Genomic DNA, 17,623 nt, shown 5'->3' with positions numbered 1-17,623 from the left:
TTACTAACAGGTAGCTAAATGCTTCAAATACCCTGCTTGGGCTAGCTTAAGGATCACTGCATGGCACAAATCACTCAAATAACTAATTATAGTTAGATTTAATACTCATATCCCCCTCATGTATTAACAGCTCAATCTCCTCTCCCTACTAAATCTCTAATGTGTCTGGACAGAACATCTATGGGCAACATTAAAAAGCAGAAGCACTGAACGTTTACTGTCATTTTCCTGTAAGAAATTCCTACGAACATGTATTACAAATGACATCCAACTGAAAAACATTTCTAAACTCTCTTAAAATTACCAGAAACACCATTAACTTCCCTGAAAACCAGATAATACCAGATAATACCTTTAACATTAATTAACATCATTTTCCTATTTGCTTTGATCTGGTCAGATTATTTTAAAAAGCAAAGCCATGAGAGTATGAAGGAGAGCTTCTATTGAAGTCTTGGTGTGGTGGCTTTCTTCCATTATTTTCCACCTAAGTACCTCCATGAGTAATTGGAGCCTGTTGAATTTGCTCAAGCAAAATGCGACTTGCTAGAGGTTGAATGTTAAGTGTTACACTGTACTTTTCTTTGTAGATATGACAATCTTTGAAATAGCTACTGACCCAACCAAAAATATATTGATAAACATAAGACTGGTTAGCTCCCACCCCTCAAAGTCCCCACCTTCTTTTCTTTTCTTTACCTCTTCGTTGAGGCTCAGGGCACTGAGCAAAGAATCCAGGTCCTCAAACTCAGCATAACCAAAACCTTTCAACCTCTCTGGATTGCTGGGTTCACGTGGTAAACGCACTGCACTGATCTGAAGGAGTAAAGAAACATATTTCCCTATTGAGTGTTCTTGTTCATTTGTCTTTCCCCGCCTCCCCTCCCCAACCAGTGCATATGCAGTGAATTTCTCTGAAGAATACACAAGAACTGAGGTGTCTGGGTGGCTCAGCTGGTAAAGCATCTGACTCTTATCTCAGGGTCGTGAGTTCAAGCCCCGCAATGGGCTCCATGCTGGGCCTAGAGCCTACTTAAAACAAACAAACAAAAAACAAACCACAAGAACCTGGTTGTCTCCAGAAGGAAAACTGGTGCAAAGGGATAGAAGAGAGACTTCACTGTATGCTATTAAACCTTTCCAGTTTGAACAATATGAATTTAACCCTTAAAAAAACCCAAAAAACAAAAAAAACCCACATGAGTTCAGGGTAGTTCTTGCATCCCTGACTTTTGCCTCATTCTACAAAAGTGTAGTTTTTAGTTGTTTTTCAGTAAAGATCAACTGTTTAGTCATCTCTTTATGCCTATATTGTAGTTGGTTTTAATACATATTTCCAGTTCTATTTCAGAAATTCAGTTCAGTTTTTGCCAGTTTTCTAGGCAGTGTACTTTCTGGAGACCCTACCTGAGAAATGTTACTATCTTCATATATTAACAATAGCTTGGCTGAATCAAACACTGGATTGTAAACCCCTGTCACATTGCCCTCCTCTGTTGAATTCCAAGATGGCGAACTGCTGAATTTTGTACTCTTAAAGTACAGAAAAAATTTACATTAATCTGGTTTTGAGATTACCTTGTGTTCTCTAATTGTAGGTTTGCAGGATTCCTTCCTTTCAAGTTTCATAAAAAACTTTCCCTGGCACTAAACTGTATTTATTATTTATAACAGGGTATATACTCTTCACTTCCAATTTTAGAACCATTTCCATATACTTTTAACTATTTTCTGGCCACCTTTTTGATGGCTTCCATATGTTTTCTTACCCTTTTACTTCATTTCTTCAGTATTTTGTATGTATTCAAGTTATATTCTTCTGCAGCACTGATTTGATACTTTAACTCTGGCTCCTGAGATATAGATTTTCTTATAGCCTCTTTTAAATTCTAGTTTAACTCACCTCTTGAATATAGAAGGAAAAAGAAGAAAGTATGAAAGGGAGAAGTAGTTCCAGACCAAATCTAGAGCAGTAACAGTGAAAAGCCTGAATGGGCCCGAGGTTATTCAACACTCTACAGAAGAGGCCAAGAAAGTGAAATCAAAAACAGGTCAGCCTTCTAGTTGTACTACGTATTTGTACAGAGAGGAGATTTATAGGTGGCTTTCAAAAAATAATCACATCGTGGGGTGCCTGGCTCGCTCAGTCGTAGAGCATGTGACTTTTTTTTTTCCTAAAGATTTTAACAACACCAGAAAAGCCACCCATAGAAGTTGGTGGCCCAGTGCAGAGAACAGGATCTAGGAAGGAAGTCAAAAAACAAAGTAAGAGTGAAGGAGACAGCAGATCTTTAAAGGAAACTTTTTTAAAGAGAGGGGGGGGAAAAAAAGGTGAACTCTACCCCCAACGTGGTACTCAAACTCATCACCCTGAGATCAAGAGTTGCATACTCTACTGACTGAGCCAGCTGGGCGCCCCAAGGAAATGTACTTTTTAATGTGTTCACATTAGCAAAGATTCTGAAGAAAAACCCAACAGAACTGGAAATTGTGACTCATTCTGATTTTAAGTCCTAGTATCCTTCTTTCTTTAAAGATTTTATTTTTTGGGGCGCCTGGGTGGCTCAGTCGTTAAGCGTCTGCCTTCAGCTCAGGTCATGATCCCAGGGTCGAGCCCCGCGTCAGGCTCCCTGCTCCGCGTGAAGCCTGCTTCTCCCTCTCCCACTCCCCCTGCTTGTGTTCCCTCTCTCGCTGTCTCTCTGTCAAATAAATAAATAAAATCTTAAAAAAAAAGAAAGAAAAAAAAGAAAAAGATTTTATTTTTTAAATAATCTCTACCCCCCAGTGTGGGGATTGAACTTACAATTCTGAGATCAAGAGTTGCATGCCCTACTGAACCAGCCAGCGTCCTAAGTATTTTTATTTTTTTTTAAAGGTTTTATTTATTTGACAGACAGCAAGCACAAGTAGGGGGAGCGGCAGGCAGAGGGAGAAGCAGGCTTGCTTAACGACTGAGCCACCCAGGTGCCTCTCCCTTAAGCTTTTTAAGCATGCCTATAAACACTGTGAATTCCACTATATGTGGCACCAGGCTCACAGAACCTGTAATAAATTTTAGCACACTCTTGTTAATATAAATTATACATCTTCCAGTTAAAGGTATTCAGATATAAAATTAAAAAGTGATTCTGATATAAGCCTGAGTGTCATTAACAGAATGAGTTCAGAGAAACTTTCTGCCTTACAACCTAACTGGGTGTTTTTTTGTTTTTTTTTTTTTTGAGTAATCTATATGCCCAATGTAGGGCTCAAATTCATGACCCCGAGATCAAGAGTCGCATGCTCCACTGACTGAGCCAGGCAGGTGCTCCCGGGAATATCACTTTTAAGATTCTTAATGAGAAGAGGTCTAGGTTTTTGAGAGATTCTTTCTGCATCAATACAGCGTTAAGACTATCGGATTGGTGGGACACCTGGGTGGCTCAGTTGGTTAAGTCTGCCTTCAGCTTGGGTTGTGATCCGAGGGTCCAGTGAGGAGTCCCGAGTCGGGCTCCCTGCTCACTGGGGAGACTGTTTCTCCCTCTGCCTGCCGCTCGCCCTGCTTGTGTGCTCTGACAAATAAATAGGTAAAATCTTAAAAAATAAGTAAGTAAATAAAAATAAAGACCATCTGATTGGTGTGGGACGAGAACATTCTCAAAGGGCCTAAATGCCACTTAATTAATTATATACCCATTTCTTCCAAGTCTAGACACAATCTGAGAATCTTTCCCAGCTTACAAATTCAGGGATAGTCAGTCACAACCAATATGTTACTCTCCACATCGAGTTAATTGCCTTAAACCTTTACACTTACATTTAATCCTCTAAAGAATTCCTTAATGGATTCTTCTGTCACATCATAGGGCAGGTTCCCTAGAAAAGCAGTATAGGGTGGCGATTTCGGAAGACGGCTCCGGTCGATATTGGGTTCCCGAGCAGCCCGTGGAGCAGTGGGCAGGATAGAACGGTCAATTGGAGGTGCCCTGTACACGTCGTCATCATTACTGTGCCAAGTGGTTGAAACTAGGATAGGAAAGTGAACAGAAGGAATTACAGCAAACTTCCCTTACTGCTGTTGTAGAATAAGTGGACTCATGCTAAGTGCCAAGGATTAAATAAGTTGTATCAGGAAAGAAACAGATAAAAAGGCACTAAAATAAGGGCACTTTACAAAGAGACAGTGCTTCTGAAATGTCAGAATCAGGTTAGCACTGCAAAAAGACTCAGTATTCACTGTCTCTTGGTTTCTAAGTATTTTAAGGCCTTTAAAGGCCCAGGCTTTTGTTAACAGTATAGTAACTCTTATTCCTTATGCATCAAAGAAAAAGAAAGTATCAACTGTTTATTGAATGTTACGATGAGCCAGGTATTTTATATTCATTATATCCCATCTTATCTTTTTAATAACGCTGTGAGGTTGTTCCCATTCTACGGAAACGGAAACTCAGATTTCAGAAGATTCAATAACTTGCCTAAGATCACAAAGATGGCAGAAGAGTAGATGATAATCCTAGGAGAGGCAGGACTCGAACCCTCAGTCCAAATCTATTTAAACATTGTTGACAACTCTCATATTCCTAACTTTTTGGGTGGACAAAGTGTTTTCTTCATGGTTTATTCTCCTCTTAAAAATGAAACAAAATCAACACAACTCAATTCTGTCCCATTCCTCAGACCAGTTTTGTTTATCCATGACTTCATAAAAATAGCTCCCAGAACAAATTATTCTCTTGATTCTGAATATAAACAGCTTATAGATTACATTGTAACATCAGGACATCATAGAATTTTAGTAATCTAGTCCTCAACTTTTGAAATGAAAATGAGGATTAAATTAATACCTTGAGAAAAGTCTGTTAACAAAAGAGACAGAATTAGTACTAAGCTCTCCTGAATCACCCCTTCAGTCCCTAATCATAAACTCTTACAACCTAAACCTAAAATTCTATGAAATACACAAATATAAGACTTAGGGTTCTATAAAATGAGTAAGTTCCTTTCAGATTACAAGTGTGAACCATTACTATGGAATGGGTTTGGCCTCAAAGAGAGCGAAAACTCCAAGCATGATGGGGAAAAAAAATTACCATCTCCTTCCAGGTCATCTGTTTCATCAGCCCAGCTGACTGGTTTGGGGACATAGGTGCTTCCTCCCCCAGTCCCTCCATCCTCAGCCAGGAAGTCTGTTAGGGAGATAGTTTTCCCCTTCTTATTCTTCTTTTTTGCTGTTTTAAAAAGGCAAAAGAAAGATTATTTATCATTCCTTGGGTATTAGAGAGTTGTACAGGGCACTACTGTTAAAGAAAGCAACATAAAGGGCCACCAAAGGATACGATGGTATACTACACAGATGTAAATAGGGACAAAGTACAATATACTGGCACAGCAAGAAAACCCAATGAAAACTGACAAAATAAACTGCTTATGTATGGGAAAAGGTCTAGAAAGAGTTTCAACATTAAGACTGGGGTGGGGTCAACCTTTTTTCTACTATATTCAATCATGTATCATTGGAAATTTTTTAATTTAGTAACTACTTGTTTTTAAGACAGGTGACTATATCCATTGCTCCTGGTATACAAAGAACTAAAACAAAACTCCTACCCCTAATAACATACTCTTTTTGGCATTTATGAGGATTGTTTGATACTTGTAAAATGACCACATGAGGTAGGAATCATTACTATCAATTTACAGAAAAGAAAACTTAAGTCTCAGAGAGGTTAAATGACTATCCTACAGTTACAAAGATATTAGATAGCAGAGCTAGAATTAAACCCAGGGTTTTGGGTACTAAATCTAGGGCTCTTCCCACAGGAGCCCCAACCTCTAAGAAGCTTGTTATTAGTTCTATGGGAGAAGGGGGGGGTATCATAACCACAGTAAACTGTGTTACTGTCATTTGAATGTGTTCACACAATAAGACTCTACACAGAGCTGGCTCTCCTTGTCCTCTAGGAAAAAAAAAATTCTCTCATTCCCTAAACACCACATATGAAGACGAGATAGGGTACTGCAGGAAAAATATAAAAAACCCCTAAGAACCAACACATTCTAATGTTTTCTGCGGTTATGAAATCTTTACAAATTTCCAAATGGCTCTGTTTAGTGGACTGACTTCGGCTCTTTAACTATCTAGTTCTCAGGACTTTTTCTGAGATCGCACCAGTCAGGAGCTACTGCAGAAGAGCTGAAAGGACTAACTGAAGTTCTAAAACTGGCTCCTGAGAGCAGCCCCTACATGATAAAAAAAAAAGCAAGCAGCTTTGTTGTAACAAAGACCAGTTTTGTGGCTTTTATAACCGTGAGTTCCTCCTCCATGTTCCAATTCTCATCTAATTTTCAACCCAGGAAGACTAAGAATTTGTAACATGATGCAACCATTTGTTTAACTGAAGGCTGCTCTCTCACCAGGACCCTTTCTTTTAAAATCCAACTTTCAGGAGGAGCCTGGGTGGCTCAGTCCGTTAAGTGGCCAACTCCTGATTTCTGCTTAGGTCATGATCTCAGGGTGGTGGGATTGAGCCCCCTCATCTCTGGGCTCCGCACTCGGCAGGTATTCTCTCTTTCCCTCTGTCCCCCCCCACCTTAAACAAACAACAAAACACCCAACTTTCAGGAAATAAAGATGACCTGTTTGCTATGAATGTTATGAACAGCCTTCTGGACAGACTAAGAAGCTGAAGCATCATGGTCTCAATGAGCTAACCAGATGAACGTGGCTGCAATAATATGGAGAAAAGACGGTGTTGAATGTAGTTTCCATGATTCTGTCAAGTGACTTATTACCAGTCCTGCTCTAAAAGCATCACTTCTGATTAACCAGATTATATTTTGGATCTATTCTATGCTTTGAAAGAAAGCAGTTATGCAGAGGCTGGGTCCTATAGCATCGATATTGCCCCTAGCTTATATGCAAAGACCTAGGAGAAGAAATTTACTAAGCAAATGTGAATAAGACACAAAGCCTGCCTCTGAGGTGGAATGCTCACGGTGCACAGGTTTATTTTCATCTTTTCCACATCCTCTAATTCAAAGTATTGGGGACTAATATGATGCTAGCTAAAGATCCTTACCCTCATGGGGCTTAACCTAGTATCATCAGCTAATACCCAATTATTGATATGTCTAGTTACTGGGGAAATAAAAATAGAACTGATGGCCAGTCCATACAATGAGGTCAAGTTCAACATAAAAATAATTTGATTAAAGCATCCCTGTCCCCTTCGTCCTATATACGTATCTAATACTAAAAGAGCAGAATCTGGAATTAACCGGTCTTTGGTCTGATTCTGGCTTATACCAACTTTCTAGATCAGGGTTTCTCAACTTTTATCCCTTGACTTTTTTTTTTTAAAACCCTTGACTCTTGACCAACAAATCTTCCTCTCCTTTAATGTTATTGGAAATTTCAAAATAATAAACTAAACATCATCTAAAACAAAACAAAACAAAAACTAAAGCACTGTTTGGCTCAGAATGTCTTTTTAAATCATGTATCTCCCTTTCTCCTGATTCTGTTGCCCTCCCCTCCAAAAACCTCTGGCTGAGAAATCACCGATGATGGTTGGTCTTCATTTAAAAACAAGCTAAAATTCTTTCACAAGATCTGTAACTTATGTTTCTTTAAATCTAGCAGCAGCAATGACTTAGTACAAATATAAACAGATTTAAAAGAACTAACTGGCCCTTTAGAAAGTAAAATCAGTAAACTTAAGTGGGTGCCAGTGTTTGTTCCACTCTATTTTACTCGAATAACTGGGAAACGATGTTATCTAAATCCTCTACGCCCTTTGCTACTCTAGTATTAGGCCCATTACATGTTTAGGATTTCAACAGTCTTCTCTGGATTAAGTAAAGCACCGTTTAATGTTCCAGGTTTATCATCCCTTGCCACACGATCAAACTGGTCCAACTCTTAATTTTCTTTAAATCTGATGTGAATTGGTTAAAAAGTTAAACCAACCACTTCATGTAACAAACAGTGTCTCAATTATTTAAGGCCAAACCCATATGGACTAAGGGAAAACGCACACACATCCCAGAAATTTTAAATTCTGTATGCCTTAATTACTCCTGCAATTTACTGAACAAGTACGAGGTACTTGTGAAGCTCTTTATATACTCGTATAGGTTAAATAAGAGCTTAAAAGATAGCATTTTCAAAAACCTTTAAGTCTACAAAAGTCCTTAAACAAGAGACAAAACACCTGTGTCCTTAATAAACAGGGTTTCCTACAACTAATACCAGCTTAACCCTTATTTAGTTTCTCAACTTCTGCACCATTGACATTTTAGGCTGGGTATTTCTTTGTTGTGGTGGGCTGTCCTGTGCACTGTAGGATGTTTAACAGTATCTCCAGCCAGTACCAAAACCTTCACCCTGCTGTGACAACCAAAAATGCCTTCAGACACTGTAAATGACTCCTCTGTGAGTGATACAAATTGTCTCATGGTTGAGAACCACTGGTGTAAGTGGTTTCACATCAATAAATAAAAGGACAAACAAAAGGGGATGCTAGCCCCTAAATGCTAAATGAAAGAAGCTAGTAACAAAAGTCCACATATTGTATGATTTCGTTTATATGAAATGCTCAGAATAGGTAAATAGGAGGAAAACAGATGGGGGGGTGGTGGTGGAAGAAATGACTTCTAACGGGGCAAGGCGTTTCTTTCTGGGAAGTGAATCCTGCCAGATTCTCCAGAATTAAAAATGAATTAATGATCAACGAATGTTTCCTTAAAGAAACAATACTGTACAAATGCAATGAGTCTACCTATACCAGAGTGCCTAGAACTAGACTAATTACGCTGCTCTTTAGAGCCAAGCCATGAGATTTCATACAATGCAATATCATGATGTTCACAAGCCTCACTTTTACTGTACTACAGTAGAGAATAAAAACCAAGTCAGCATACGCTCCACCACCTCGACCCACCAGTTCAGTTCCATGACCCAACTTCTTCAAACTGACACAACTGGAGGGAAAGGCCATGTTGCCTTCCCCTTACCTTTTTCCACTCAATTTGGTCATTTACGTAAAAAATATAAATCAAGTGCCCAATACACATCATGCTGACCACTACACAAAGTACTTGGAGCTTCTCTGTAAGAGAAGAGCTATAAAATTCAAATTGACTTTGGTGCGTGTACTTGTAAGTGTACATACACATAATTAGAAATATGCACTTGGGGGGCGCCTGGGTGGCTCAGTCGGTTAAGCGTCTTTCTTCGGCTCAGGTGGTGATCCCAGGCCCCATGGTGGGCTCCCTGCTCAGCGGGGAGCCTGCTTCTCCCTCTCCCTCTTGCTTCCCCTGCTTGTGCTCTGTCAAATAAATAAAATCTTAAAAAAAAGAAAGAAAGAAAGAAAGAAAGAAAGAAAGACAGACAAGAAATATGCACTTGGTTTTTAAAAACAATACTCTGAGGTTAATTCTTTCCCCCACCCTCATGAAAAGTGAATACATTCTAGGATGTTTTGAGACGAATACAAAGTGGTAGGGTATATTGTCAAGCCATACACAAATGGTATGTGAATTAGACCTTAAAGCTGTTTAAAAGTATGTATGTTTCAAAGATTTTATTTTTATTTTAGAGAATGTGTGTGCGCATGTGAGCGAGCAGGGGGAGGGACGGGGGGAATCTCAAGCAGACGCAGCGCTCTCATGACCCTGAGATCAAGACCTGAGCCGAAACCAAGAGTCAGGTGCTTAACTGAGCCACCCAGGTGCCCCTAAAAATACATATATTTTAACAACCACATTACTTAGAAACACTATGTTTTACTTTGACACTCTCCTTGTATCTGTATTTGAATTTTCAGAGTTTCAGTCTTCGCCTTCTGAATCGGGGTACCCTACTCCCAGAATAACAAATATATGCTAGAGGATGGAATTTAAAAATAGTAATGTAGGTAAACCTTGCTTTTCAAAAGGCTGCATTATGCCACTTTGCCTTTATGAAAGACTTACATTATTACTTGTTTCCCCTAACCAAAAGAAATCCAGAGAGAATCTTTGCTCTTACAAAAAAAAGAAAAAAGTGAAAACAGTGTTAGGCATTTGTTTTGCAGTGAGCCATCACAGAGGCAGACACACTTCTAACCGCGTGGCACGTCCAAGCTCATTCCCCAAGAACTATACTCAGCATCAAGCCACCATATAGTTTTGAACTGTGCCTGTGAGCATCTGTACTTTATCTTGATTTATTTTGTTAGCAAGATATGCCCTAAGGTATTAGAAAAGCCAGAGAGGTTATTTTTGGGGTCTGGGAATGCTCCCAAAAATTTCCCTATAAGCTAATAGTCATTGCTTCTTTGCTTTATGCCATTTCAGCTTACAAAATGTTCTACTTTTGGATAGCAGGGGAAACCTGTATGTGAACAGCTTATAATGAAACTATTTTAAACTATTTTTAAACTATAAGGACCAGCACTATATGAAAACAAATACTGGATACCGTCCTCTCCCTATGAAAATAATTAAACAAGATGCCACATATGACATTTTGAAGTGCTATGCAAATGAAAGGCTTTCTGTGCATACAAGCACTATTTCCAATTTGAAAGCATTTGTCTCAAAAAATGTTAACCTATATCAAACACATTTGATTCCCTGTAAGTAAGGAGAGCAGTTCAATAGTCTGCTCTGGGACACTTTCAGATCTTGAAAGTCAGTAATGGGTCAACTGGATACTGATATTGCTGCAAAGAATTTTTCGGTCTCATTTACAAGAGGGCTGTTAAGTTCTATCATGTATTTTCACTGAGAAAATATAAGATCTACTTTCAACAAGACACTGGGCATCATCATGAAGTATACTGAAAATATACCAAGAATTTTATAGTCTCATTAACAAAGCCGTATCTGGGAATATTGGCCACTCAACAAAATCAATGAGATTGGAAAAGATTTAAAGTGGGAAAACAAGTTTGATAAATCCCAAATTCCTCGAGGGCAGACTGTCAGATGTAACCCTGTACTCTGATACTATCAGCGTCCCTTACATATGCTACACAAAGCTAAAAAGATTTATGGAACCAAATTAAAGAAAAGAGATTAGGGGTTCAAAGGGGGTAGAGTAAATGTGGAAGAACAGAAGGGGACATCAAGCAAATCCCTTTAACCAGTCCAGATTTCACTCAATTCTCTAAAATGAAGGGCACAGACTGCCAAAGTGTCTTCCACCCTTAAAAATGCCACAAGTTATACTGAAAAGGGAATACAGGCTTTTCGCTCAATTATGGCACTAAGCCGTCAAGATGGCAAATCCAGCCCAAATAAGTACTCTAATTCAGATGAAGTTTTTGGGTAGATCCCCAACATATGATAACTAAGCTAGGCATGGTTCTAGCTGTCGGGGATGGATAAAATGGTGAACAAGATCAGAACATGGAAGCCAACCTTGTTATTTCCAAGTTGATAATGGAGAACAGTCAGGAGTCTCAAAGATTTCGACCTTGCTCTGCTACCTGCAGCCATGTGACCTTGAAAAAAATAATTTCATCTTTCTCATCTGGGAGATACCACTATCTACCTACATTGTCTCAAAAAGGATCAAATGAGACAACATACACACAAGAGCCGGGTCAACTGTCAAGTGCTACACCAATGAAAGGTATTACGTTCAAATGCACCTCAATTCCTTCAACGTTTTCCAAAAACATACATAATTCTTAGTCTCTTACGTAACAGAAGAAATAAATTCTTGGTGAGAAATGAGTGTCCAGAGATAGCAAGGGTTCAAGCACTGTTTTGCAGAATGCATGATCATGACAGAGCAACTATCATCCCCCAAACTAAAATAAATGAATGCTGAAAATGTTCCAAAGCCCACTGCCAAGTCCTTGAGAAATGCAAGCTGACTGTACGACACTGATATTCCCTACTCCAAAGTCGTCTAAAAAAACCTCAACTCTATCCACCAGTATTATTTCAAAAGCATTCCCCAGTTGTGCAGTTATCTTAAAAGAAAAAAAAAAAAAGGAAAAACCTAACTCTACTATCGGAGCTATCAAAATAAACCAAAATGGAAGCTGTCAAGGGTTCTGGTCTTGTTCACCATTTTATCCATCCCCGACACCTAGAACCATGCCTAGCTTAGTCTGCGGTCAGTAAATAGGTACTGATTGAACAAGAAAAAAAGCCTAGAAGAAACCTAGGTCTCCACCCTTGCTTTCTCTCCTCCAACACGTGGGCGCACCACACTGGGTTCCCCACCCCCACCTAACTCCAGTAGCTTCAACCTCCAAACCTATCACATTTACACTTGGAAAAATATAGGGACCGGGCCACACTCTAAAACGGGAAAAACAGAAAGTGGAAGGACATAAGGGAAAGCACCACATGCGCGTAAAACCTTCCCATCTGGGCCCTCGCGCGTGCTTTTAAGGCGCGCCGGTCTCCGCTACCCTCATCTCTCCTACCGCGCACGCGCGTCGTTGCCTTCCCCCGCCCCTCCACCGACTCGCGCTCGTGTTCTAACTGCCCCCCCCTCTTTATTCCCCTGCCCCCACTCCCGTCCGCAACGGCCTCGCGCCTGGGAGACGTAGTCTACTGTGCACCCGTCCGCGCGCCAACCGCCTCCTTCCTTCCTCCACGCGGGTACAGTGCTTCACGTCTATGAGAAGGCCTCACGCCTCCCAGAGATCTTTCTGCTCCTCATCACTCCAACTCAAGCCAGAGTCCATCATTACTCCCCGCTCCAACCTCGCGCTGACGGGGTGAAAAGGGTGTGAGGGGGAGGGGAAGGACACCTTCCCCTCCCCCCAAACATCCCGAGGCGATAACCTAACATGGCCAAGCCGCCAGCCTGCCGCAGCCCCAAAGTCCGAAGGAAAGCGGTGCCGCCCGCTCCCCGACTCCAAGGAATCAGTGGATCAGGCTCGGAGAGTGGCTAATGAGCCTGGTCCTTGGCCGCGCTCGGCCGCTCACTCACCTGAGGCCGCCATGTTGGGAGAGGGAGCGAGAACGCAAAGGACCCGGATGAGGCAATCACGTGATTATAGCGGGACGTCGGGCTAGGAGATGCGAAACTGGGAGGGGGCGGGGAGGTGAGGCGAGAGACAGGAGGCGGGGCGGCGCTGCTCTAGGTTCGTAAAGCAGCGCGAGGAGGTGGCGCGGCGTCCGACGGGAAGACCTGCGCGACATGTGGCCAAAGGGGTGGGGCCTGGGCTGTCGCGAAATCCTTCACGCTTTACGAAGGGCTACGTGCGGACGAGGGGGCGGGTTTCACGATCTGCCGACTTCCTGCCAGTGGGGTAAGCGGAAGGGGCGGGGTTAGGCATGCTGGTTCTAGTTGTCTGGGACCGAATGGAAGTGGGCTGGAACCCGGAATGAGTGCCACAATTGACTTTATGAAAGGGAAGATTCTAAGTTTCTTTTCTTTTGGTTTTCCACGTGTGAAGACATATATGGTTAATTTACTGAGGTTTTTATTTATTTTTTATTTATTTTTAAGATTTTATTTGTTTGACAGAGAGACACAGCGGAGAGAGGGAACACAAGCAGGGGGAGTGGGAGAGGGAGAAGCAGGCTTCCTGCCTAGCAGGGAGCCCAATGTGGGGCTCGATCCCAGGACCCTGGGATCATGACCTGAGCTGAAGGCAGATGCTTAACGACTGAGCCACCCAGGCACCCCGAGCTTTTTTTTTTTTAATCAATTTTTGTTGAAGCAAAACAAGCCCAATATCTTGCCTAAGGATGGTTTTAATTGGTTATGTTTAGAAGAATAAGAAAGTAACAAATATCGAACACTTAATTGCCATGGACTTTTACCTCAATTAGTCCTTCATTTTATCGACTACCTTCAGTCAGATCCGGGCCCTTATGATTTCACAGCCGAGTGTTATCCATGCTTCCTCTACCTAATGCTACATTTTATTATATATTATCATATACTGTATTAGTATGTTACTTAATGAAAATTTTCATTGAGCGCCTACCATGTGTCAGGCACTGTTATTGGCATTTTTTTGATAAAACAGAAAACAAAACTCCAAAGGACTTTATAGTCCAGTGAGGGAAAGAGACAATAAGCAGTGAATGAATAGTAGAAATGATAAGCACTCTGCAGGTAATTAAGATGTTTTGATTAAAAGATGATTGGATGCAACTTTAGACTGCCTGGTCAGGGAAGGCCTCTGAGGAAGTGACATTTAAACACATCTGGAGGGTCACTCAGTCCGTTGAGCGTCTGCCTTCGGCTCAGGTCATGATCCTGGGGTACTGGGATGGAGCTCCGCATCAGGCTCCCTGCTCAGTGGGGAGTCTGCTTCTCCTCCCTCTGCTTGCCACTCCCCCTGCTTGTGCAAGCTGCCCCTCTCTCTTCCTCCCTCTCTCTCTCAGTCAAATAAATAAAATCTTTAAAAAAAGAACAACAGGGGGTGCCTGGGTGGCTCAGTTGTTAAGCGTCTGCCTTCGGCTCAGGTCATGATCCCAGGGTCCTGGGATCGAGCCCCATATCGGGCTCCCTGTTCAGCGGGAAGCCTGCTTCTCCCTCTCCCACTCCCCCTGCTTGTGTTCCCTCTCTTTCGCTGTGTCTCTCTCTGTCAAATAAATAAATAAAATTAAAAAAAAAAAAAAAGATCTGGATTACAAATAGCCAGTCCTGTGAACATCTTTAGGAAGAGCTTTAGGAGAAGGCAGAGGATGCACAGCTGGGTCATAAGCTCCAGGACAGCACCGCCTTGACAAATTGATGAATTTAAAGGCTGGTAGCTGGGATATGGTGAGGGAAGAGGAAGAGTGGTACAAGATGAAGTTTGAGAGATAGTTAGGAGTTGAATCGTGTGAGGCTTTGTAAACCATGTTTAGGAGTTTGGATTTTATTCCAAGTGGGTTGGGAAAACGTGGAAGGATTTTATTTTTATGCAATAAAATTATGCAATTTTATGTCATGACTTGAAATAAAATTTTGAAAAGGATTACTTAGTGTCTTGATGTAGGTGGTGGTTACATCAGTGTATATTTATGTAAATATTCATCAGAATCAATTATAAAATTGTACGTTATGACTGCTGGCCAATATATTAATATTATACATTAAAACATTTTTTGACCTAAACATTTGTTTTTTATTATAATTTTAAACTAAAATGTTTTCGAGGGCCCCTGAAATTATGATGCAGCCCAGCCACTGTGCCTCCTATATACGTACCGGATAAGTTGGCCCAGCTGCTGTAATCCTGGTGAGAGAAGATGGTGGCTTAGATGAGAGGGTAGGGATGGAGACAGATGCAGATATATCTTGAAATTAGACTTGGTGATTGGTTAGATGTGAAGGGCACAGGAGATGGAACTATCAAAGATGACTCCATGTTTTTGGCATAAACACCTGGATGATACCATTTGCTTAAACGGCCAAGCCTGAGGTGAGGCAGGTTTGGAGAGGCACATAGGCTCTCTTTTGGCCATATTAGAGTTGGGATATGTACTAATCCAGTACTTGTTATGTTTCGATGAATTTGCTTATCACCTGGGGAATTTGTTAAAAGTTAGATTCCAATTCAGTAGGACTGGGGTAAGGCTCGAGATTCCATATTTCTTCTGGTTTGGATCATTAAAAGGAATGTTATTTGAAAATTAAAAAAAAAAAACAATGTTGGCCATTGGGGACAGATTTCAGAAAGTGTACAGAAAAGCTAGATGAGGTAGGGACATGTGGGGTAGGGAGAGACTTAGTTACCAAGCACCTAATATATCCCAGGGTTATATCAAGCACTTAACAAACTAGCTTATTTAGTGCTCACAATGGCCCTCTAAGGTAAATATATTTTTTTCTTAAAGATTTTATTTGTCAGAGAGAGAGAGAGAGAGAGAGAGTGCACACAAGCAGGGGGATCATCAGGCAGAGGGAGAAGCAGGCTCCCCGCTGAGCAAGGAGCCTGATGCGGGACTTGATCCCAGTATCCTGGGATCATGACCTGAGCCGAAGGCACACACTTAGACTGAGCCACCCAGGTGTCCCACTCTAAGGTAAAAATCCTATTTTTAGATAATGACTCTGAAGTTCAGAAACAAAGAGTACCTAACTCAAGTGCACACAACCAGCAAGTGCAGAGCTGCAGGGCCAGAGCTATCAGGTTCATGTTCTTTTCAGTTTCCCAAAGGCTTCTTAAAAAATAAAACTGTTAAAATCACAAAATAAGTCTATGGTAACCACTTTGTGGCATTTGTTCTGAAGAAATCCAGAAGGAATAAACTGTTAATTACCCATTGCTATGTAATGAATTACTCTAAAATTTACTGGCATTATCTCAGTTTTTGTGGGTCAGAAATTGATTATCAAAAATTACTTGCCAGGGTGGGGGGCACCTGATGGTTCAGTCAGTTAACTGTCTGCCTTCAGCTCAGGTCATGATCCCAGGGTCCTGAGATGGAGCCCTGCCTCGGGCTCTCTGCTCAGTGGGGAGCCTTCCCCCGCCCCCACTTGTGCTGTCTCTGGCTATCTCTCTCTCTCTCAAATAAATAAATAAAATCTTAAAAAAAAAACACAAAAGCAAACAAGCAAATGCATGTAAGTTTATATTTGTTTCCTGGAGTCTGAATTTACTAAGCTAATTGGCTTAATTTAGTATTTGAGGTTCTTAACAATAATTAGTTGAAATTGTCCAAATTTTCTTTTGAAAACTACACTTTTTCTAATATATATAAATAATTATATTTGGAAACTTGACATTCTTCTTCTTTTTTTTTTTAAAGATTTTATTTATTTGACAGAGACAGCGAGAGAGGGAACACAAGCAGGGGCAGAAGGAGAGGGAGAAGCAGGCTTCCTGAGGAGCAGGGAGCCTGATGTAGGGCTCGATCCCAGGACCCTGGGATCATGACCTGAGCCGAAGGCAGACGCTTAACGACTAAGCCACCCAGGCGCCCCGACATTCTTCTTTTTTTAAAAGATTTACTTATTTATATTAGATTATGAGCAGGGTGGGGGAGGTGGGGGAGAAGCAGAGGGAAATGGAGAGAGAGACTCCTCAAGCAGACCCCTGGCTGGGCTCGATTCCAGGACCTTGGGATCATGACCTGAGCCGAAGGCAGCTGCTTAACCAACTGAGCCACCCAGGTACCTCAAAAAAATCTTTTTTTTTTTTTTTGTCATTTTATGAATCTGTGATGCTAATTGTGGATATTATGATCTTCCTTCTGGTGAAGTGGGCAAAGACATTTCTCAGATAACCAGGACTAAGCTAATCCATTAATAATGGAATATGGTTCATTTACCAGTTACTTCTATTTTGTTAAGCTTGGATAGCTGAAATAATCAAATTATCATTATTTGCTGCTTTATGTCCTCACAACCCAAGCAAAATATATCAGTGCTTTAAAGATGTGTATTTCTCCAAAATAAAAGTCTTTTTATCACTGAGTTTTTACTGTGTAAGATTAATTTTAAATATATATCAAGATTATATAGGAGTTCTGTTTCTGGTTTGGTAATAGATTCCCAGAGGATTAACTCTCTTGAAGGTAAAAATAAACTCTGAATAAAAATTAAAAAAAAAACCCGCAACTATCTGAAAGCTGTGGAACAAAGACAAGCAGATTTTGGAGGGGAGCTAAAACTTGGAAAAAGGTACCAACATGGGGTGTTACAGCCTGGTGTGGTCCAGGGTGGCTGAAGCTTTGCTAGAAAACCTGC

General features: G+C 40.9%; 1 protein-coding gene across 6 annotated transcripts in view; it reads right to left on the bottom strand.

The window, feature by feature from the left end:
• The window catches only part of EIF4B (eukaryotic translation initiation factor 4B), a 30,272-nt gene extending 17,198 nt beyond the window's left edge, over window positions 1-13,074 (bottom strand). For 3 of the 6 annotated variants that reach the window (XM_036089261.2, XM_036089337.2, XM_036089459.2), the window contains exons 1-4: window positions 12,920-13,074; window positions 5,070-5,207; window positions 3,797-4,005; window positions 700-816 (exon numbers count right to left, since the gene is read on the bottom strand). In XM_036089261.2, the coding sequence (XP_035945154.1) occupies window positions 700-816; window positions 3,797-4,005; window positions 5,070-5,207; window positions 12,920-12,932 (477 nt within the window). In that variant the 5' untranslated portion in view covers window positions 12,933-13,074. The remainder of the gene's footprint in view (window positions 1-699; window positions 817-3,796; window positions 4,006-5,069; window positions 5,208-12,919) is intronic. The other 3 variants (XM_036089399.2, XM_036089531.2, XM_036089776.2) reach the window with 1 other exon arrangement.
• Between the last annotated feature and the right edge of the window lie 4,549 nt (window positions 13,075-17,623).

This window comes from Halichoerus grypus, chromosome 6 (assembly GCF_964656455.1).
Source record: "Halichoerus grypus chromosome 6, mHalGry1.hap1.1, whole genome shotgun sequence".
NCBI lineage: Eukaryota > Metazoa > Chordata > Mammalia > Carnivora > Phocidae > Halichoerus > Halichoerus grypus.
The sequence above is the reverse complement of the archived record's forward strand: the minus strand, read 5'-3'. Positions and strand labels throughout refer to the sequence as shown.